General features: G+C 33.9%; 1 protein-coding gene across 1 annotated transcript in view; it reads left to right on the top strand.

Annotated features, from left to right (window-relative positions):
* The first annotated feature begins 6,123 nt into the window (after positions 1 to 6,123).
* Positions 6,124 to 6,699, top strand: part of LOC100481547 (olfactory receptor 12) — a 25,516-nt gene continuing 24,940 nt past the window's right edge. Inside the window, exon 1 of the mRNA XM_034644793.1 lies at positions 6,124 to 6,699. This exon is cut by the window's right edge and continues 1 nt beyond it. Within this exon, the coding sequence (XP_034500684.1) occupies positions 6,124 to 6,699 (576 nt within the window).

Here is a 6,699-nt window from a genome sequence, read left to right on the forward strand (position 1 = left end):
TTCTTTCTTTCTTTCTTCTTTTTTCAAATTGTTGGGAGAAATCTTTGGTTTGACATGCTGTCACTAAATGGGATTTGATGCAAGGGGACTGGACTAGACCAAGCCATTACAATAGTTGTTCCATTAAATCGAAAGTCATTAGTTGATGTGGTGGTTGAAAAAGTAAAATTTTCTTTCAGCAAAATTGTTCATGATTTTGAATCCCCTGAAGCTTCTGCTAAACTAATATTAATTACACTTAAACTTTTCTAACTCTTCTTGTTCCTGATATTAGAAGTCACTCAGTCTTTGGTCATTCTGGGTGATATAACCTATGGGTTTTGTACAGGTGTCCTTTATATGACCTGGGAAATTGCTGAGAGTTGTTATCAGACATGAATGTCTGGTTTTGCCAAATGCTTTTTCCATGTCAATTGAGAATATTTCATATATATATATATCATACATATAATAATTTCAACTGTACATATATATATATGTACAGTTGATCCTTTGAACAACAACAGCTCGAGTTGTGTGGGTCTACTTACACACAGATTTTTTACAGTACAGTACTGTAAATGTATTTTCTGTTCCTTATGATTTTCTTAGTAACACTATCTTTTCTTTAGCTTCCTTATTGTAAAAATGCAGTATATAATACATATAACATACTAAATATGTGTTATTCGTATGTGTTTATGTTATCAGTAAGGCTTCTGGTCAACAGTGGACTATTAGTAAAGTATTTGGGGAGTCAAAAGTTATATGTGGATTTTTTACTATGTGTGGGGTTGGTTGGCACCCCTAACTCCCATGTTGTTCAAGGGTCAACCACATATACACATGCACATACACACACATATACATATATATATGTATTTCATATATCACATATATTTATATATAATGTATAATTTATATATGCATTTATATTATATATAAATATTTTTTCACATATAATGTATATTTATTTTGTTAAATATAATAGAAATCTATTTGGGTTTGTTAATATAGTAAATTAAATCAATTTATTTTTGAATTTTAGACCAACTTTGTATTCCTAGGATAACCTCTACCTGGTCATAGTATATTATAGTTTTGCTCTTTCCCTAGATTGAATTTACTAAAATTTTGTTTAGACATTTTGCATTTATGTTCACAACAGATGTTGACTAGTAGTAATCTTGTCCTTTTCTATCTGGTTTACCACTAACATTACACTAGTTTCATAGGCTAAATTAGAAAGTATTTTCTCATTTTAAATTCCTTGGGAAAGTTTGTGTAGAATTGTTACTAGGTTTTTACTTAAATGTTGGATAGAATTCACCAGCCAACCAAATCAGAGTTTTCCTTTGTAGGATTATTTTTAACCACAATTTGAATTTTTGAAGTGTTCTCAGTGAAATAAATTGGGGTAATCCCTCGACTTATCACATTTCTTTCCGACCCTTCAGGGATCACTGTTCTTCATTGCCTCCAATGTCTTGAGTGTATATGCACATATATTTGTATGTATATGTGTGTCTATGTGTTATATATCTATATCTATCTATATCTATATATATAAATTAATAGAGAGGGTGGTGAAAGCCTGAGTGAGAGAGAGAGATGTTCTCTTGTTGATTTAGGCAAGAGAGTGAATCTGGCTCCTATGAGTTTATCTTGACCAGAATCAGAAGTCGAGGTATATCTATTTTCCAAGTCAAATTAAAACTTCTTTGTCAATCAGCCTGAGTAGGAGGAATACTCTTACTTTAGTTAGATTTTTTTTTTTTAATTATCATTTTAACTAGGGGCTTCCATAGGTATGGTCAATGCAACCATTGTTTCTCACTAAACACTGAATAGTCCTCTGGATTAAAATTAAATTTCCCGTGGATAAAACTGTTCTACTGTTGATAAAGCTGCCTGCACAGGCTGCATGATGTTCAGGGAAGAAACATATATTTCTGTTCCTTTTTTTGAAGAATATCTCACTTTCTGAAGACCAAATTCTTTTGGGGATGGCACTTTGATTCTTAAGACCGCTTCTCTTAGTTCTCAGCATTTTGTATGCCAACTTCAAGAATTCTCTTTGATTCTATGTTGAAATGATTTGTGTGTCCCTCATTCATAGACCAGGAATGATTCCTTGTTTCCTTTCAAGGAATCACTGCATCAGGAGTGAGTCATGTGCCTTTTATTTTTGAAAATGTAAATCTCCACGTTCGAGTTCACAGGTTGAGCCTTTTTGCCCCATCGGTGCTGTTAATCCTCTTTTCTGGACAGTGAAACTACATCCCACTCTGCCACTCTTGAACTTTGGGGAGACAAACATCTTCATGCCTCAATAAAAATTCACTTTCCTCAAACCAACGAAGTTTTTTTAAAGTTTGTTTTGCTGCAAAGGATTACAACTTTCCTCTTCTGTGGGCAGGCTCTTTTATCTTTTTAATTTTTTCTTGTTGTTGAGCAGTCTTAGTGTAGTATCATTGCTGCTGTTGCTGTTGAAATGGAGCTTAATGTTTCATAGTATATGTGAAATATAACAATGATGATCCCTTGCATATATATATAGGGCTGTGTTTTACATATTTTAACATTTAATCCATATAACAACTCTATGAGAAGATACCATTGTTATCTCCAGTTTCTAAATGAAAAGTGGAGACTGTGAAAAGTATATGCAAAAATAAGAAATTTAAAATGTTTGATACCTGGTATTGAGAAGAGATTATGAGTGCTGGTAGAGTTGAGTATGTAAGCATTTAAGTAAAAAGTCAAAATGAGATAGAGACGATGAATATATTATGTAAGAATACTCGACTCAAGTAACTACATCAGTATAGAAGGAGTGTTACAGAATTTTAGAATAGTTGGTAGCCATTATAAGGTATTTTATAAAATATGATTTTGTATACACAACAAATGTATAAAAAGGAAAAATAAAATAAATTTAATATTACTTCTGTACCATGTATTGTGTTGATATTAATTGACTGAATGACGCATATTAAAAAATAATTTGCAACTATGAATGCTAAAAAATAACATATGCTCTTTTGCTTTAATTGTCCAATTATTCTTAACTTGTAGGTATATCACTTGTACCCTTTATTACTAATAATTTTAGGTTACGAGTTGTTTTTAGAATTTGATATAAATCTTAAAACTTGTCATTTAAATGCACAAAATTTTATTTAAAATTATTGGGGTTTCGTACTATCTCAGAAGTTTCTTCAAACATTCCAGATCCGGATATTCAGCTGTATATAAAATACACTGTCTACTTGTATGTCATTGTTTAAAAGGTCTTTAGAGCCCAAGACAGAAGTAGATGTATAGCGTGGAAATGTAAAGGAAGTGAGAGAGTGCCTCGGAAGTGGGGGTGAACCTGGTTTATGGAAACCTGTAGTGATCGACTTTAAGCATCCATTGCATCAGAAAAGCAGGAAATTAGTTGTACTTATGACACCTATGTGTTGGATAAAGATAGAAATTCCTCGAGGTAGTATTTGTAAAACAATACCTTGAAGGGTTATGAGTATCCTTTTAGAAGAAACTTCATAATTAATGATGATTTTTTTAATTTTTATTTTGTTATATTAGTCACCATACGGTACATCCCCAGTTTTTGATGCAATGTTTCATGATTCATTATTTGTGTATAACAACCAGTGCACCATGCGATATGTGCCCTCTAATTAATGATGATTTTGACCGACTTTGAGTGAGACAATCACTATTCTTCCAGGAAGCAAGGAGAAGACCAAATTCACTGATTCTCAAATTTCTACATAGGGACTGATTTCTTTAGTCAGTTGGAAATCTTAACATACAAATGAATGCTTCTCCACACTCATTTCACAATAGATAATTTTCAATGCTCAGATTAATTAAGAATGAGGTGTGATCTAGGAATCAGTATTAAAAGCAGAGCAAAACAAGCCTCCCCCGCTGATTCTGAGGTGTGGGGACGTTTGGCAAACACTGACCTAACTGACCTCCAGGGCCTTCTTCCTTTTCATGAACACCACACATTTGTATATATATATTTCTAATCTCCCTTCTCAGTTTTAAGAATAACTATATGGCTAGATCAAACTTATAGCAGATAACACAGGAATTTTCAGCTCTGTCTTTGCAGAATATAGAGTAAGATATTTCTTGAGTTTCAAACTGAACACCCAAACTAAGATTCTCTTTTAGCTCAAGTAAGTAAAATTAAGGTACATGAGACTTAGAAATAAAAAAAGTCTGGTGACTGAGTGTACTCAGATAGCAGAATGAGTCTAACACATACTGTGAAGCACTTCTGTAATTCACTACAGTTTTCTCAAAGCTTCCTCTAAAAGAATGATCAGCTATTAAAGTCCTTCAACGATGCTCGTTTGGAAACTGCTGGATCTCAAGTAAGGTACCTAGTTATTGAAAGTCAACTTTTTCTGAAGATCATTTTCTTAATTTGGCAAACATTTATTTTTTTCCATTCAGTCTTTCATAGATCCATTATTTGAGCACTTTTTCTTCTCAGATGCTACATATTTCATTTAATTTATACACATCATTTAAGCTAATCCTTATAACAACAATCCTATGAGGTAAATATTCTAAAATACAGTTTGCTAATGAGAAAAATGAGGCTCTGTGGAATTTGAACAATTTGCCTAATATTAGTTAGCCAGTGAGTAGCAGGACATGGATTAAAACTCAGATTTATATGAATGAAAATCCCATACTTATAACTAATAAAACATTTTGACTTCACATACACAAAATAGCAAGAGAAGCTAAATCAGCTTCACTTCTGACTCCACCGTACTTTAATTTTATGTAAATTTCTAAATAAAAACATGACTTCAAATATGGTGATAAGTTCCTTGAAGGGAAAAAAAAATGTCAGTTCAGAAATTAAATAAAGTAATGGAACCACAGAATCATAACATAAAATTTATTTTATTCCACTTGGATTAATTTTTCTGATATTTAAAAATTATTTGTATTTTGCCCATGAGCCCCTTTGTCTCTTTAGTGTTTGATATTAAGATGGATGGATAGTTATTAAGAAAGCAAAATACAAGACCTGTGTAATATTGATATTTTTTGCTCTATTTATTTGCATTAATGTCTTCAGTTTAATTAACAACATAGATAAGGAAAAAAAATACTTCTTGTTAGGGAAGTTAATCTTGTACTTCAACCATAATACCTCTATGTCAACAGAATAATTTCCATAGCTAAGATGCTAGCATTTGACAGGAAAGGGAAACAGACAGGCTGGAGTCTGGCTGCCAACAAGAGAGTGGGCGTCCCAGAATCAGAGATTAGAGGTTCAGAGTGAATGATGTAGGACGTAGAGGTCGAACAGAGCATTTGTGTGGAGTTTGACTCATCATGTCACATGACTTTTAGACGGATGCTTCTTTCTCCCTCATGAAACAGTAATCCCATGTTTCCTAATGTCTTTTAAATAGCAGGATGTTCTGAGAACCAAATTAACTGCATCTTGTGGTGGGAAGGGAAATGACCTGTGTTTTCACCTAGTTTTCCATTCTTAATGCAAAAATAATTTTTTAGGTGCTTGTTCGCTAGTTTACTTATTTGGCTAATATTTATTATGCTTTTAAGATGTTCTAGTAACTGTAATTGTTTATTTTCACATTCAGTCTNATTTAGGTGCTTGTTCGCTAGTTTATTTATTTGGCTAATATTTATTATGCTTTTAAGATGTTCTAGTAACTGTAATTGTTTATTTTCACATTCAGTCTCATGTTATCCTCACAGTAGTCCTATAATACAGGGATTATTAGTATTTTCCATCTGACAGACGATTTCAAGGCATTGGACATACAGGTAGTTATCTTAGATTCTATTAGATTGAGAGAGGTAACATCTGGACTCAGTCCATCTGATTCCATGGGTTAGAGCAAATGGCATAGAATGGCTGATGTCATCACTGTCCCAGACATCCTTTGCCCATCCACATTTCCCGTATTATAAGGACACTAAATATATTAGAAAAAATAAGGCTAATCTTTCAGATGTGTTGCCAAGGACACCTCTCAACACTTTTTCTCTCACTGAGAACTTCAGGAACCAAAAATTAACAAGACAATCCACAGGCCTCATGGTCATCCACTCATTTTCTGACAGATCTCAGCGATGAAGACAGAGCTGAACAGGAATTACTCGGAAGTGACCGAGTTCATTCTGCTGGGATTCGGAACTGCTCCAGATACACAGATTCTCTTATCCCTATTCTTCCTGCTGATCTACATGGTCATTGTGGTGGGAAACCTCAGCATGATAATTGTCATTAAAATAGACTCCAGACTTCACACACCTATGTATTTCTTTCTCAGAAACTTGTCCTATTTAGATCTCTGCTACTCCACAGTCATTGCTCCCAAAACTCTGGCTACTTTCTTGTCCAAGGACAAGAAAATTTCCTACAATGGCTGTGCAACACAGTTCTTTTTTTTCGCTCTCTGTGTTGGGACTGAAGGCTTTCTTCTGGCCGTGATGGCATATGATCGCTTCTCAGCCATTTGCTCGCCCTTCCTCTATCCTGTTCGTATGTCTCAACAGGCTTGTGTTCGTTTGGTGATGGGCTGCTATATCTGTGGGGGCATTAACTCCATGATACAAACAGGTTTCACCTTCAGTTTGTGTTTCTGTGGAGAAAACAGACTGGACCACTTTTTCTGCGACGTTCCAGCCCTGATCAAGATCTCATGC

This window comes from Ailuropoda melanoleuca, chromosome 16 (assembly GCF_002007445.2).
Source record: "Ailuropoda melanoleuca isolate Jingjing chromosome 16, ASM200744v2, whole genome shotgun sequence".
In the NCBI taxonomy this organism is placed as follows: domain Eukaryota; kingdom Metazoa; phylum Chordata; class Mammalia; order Carnivora; family Ursidae; genus Ailuropoda; species Ailuropoda melanoleuca.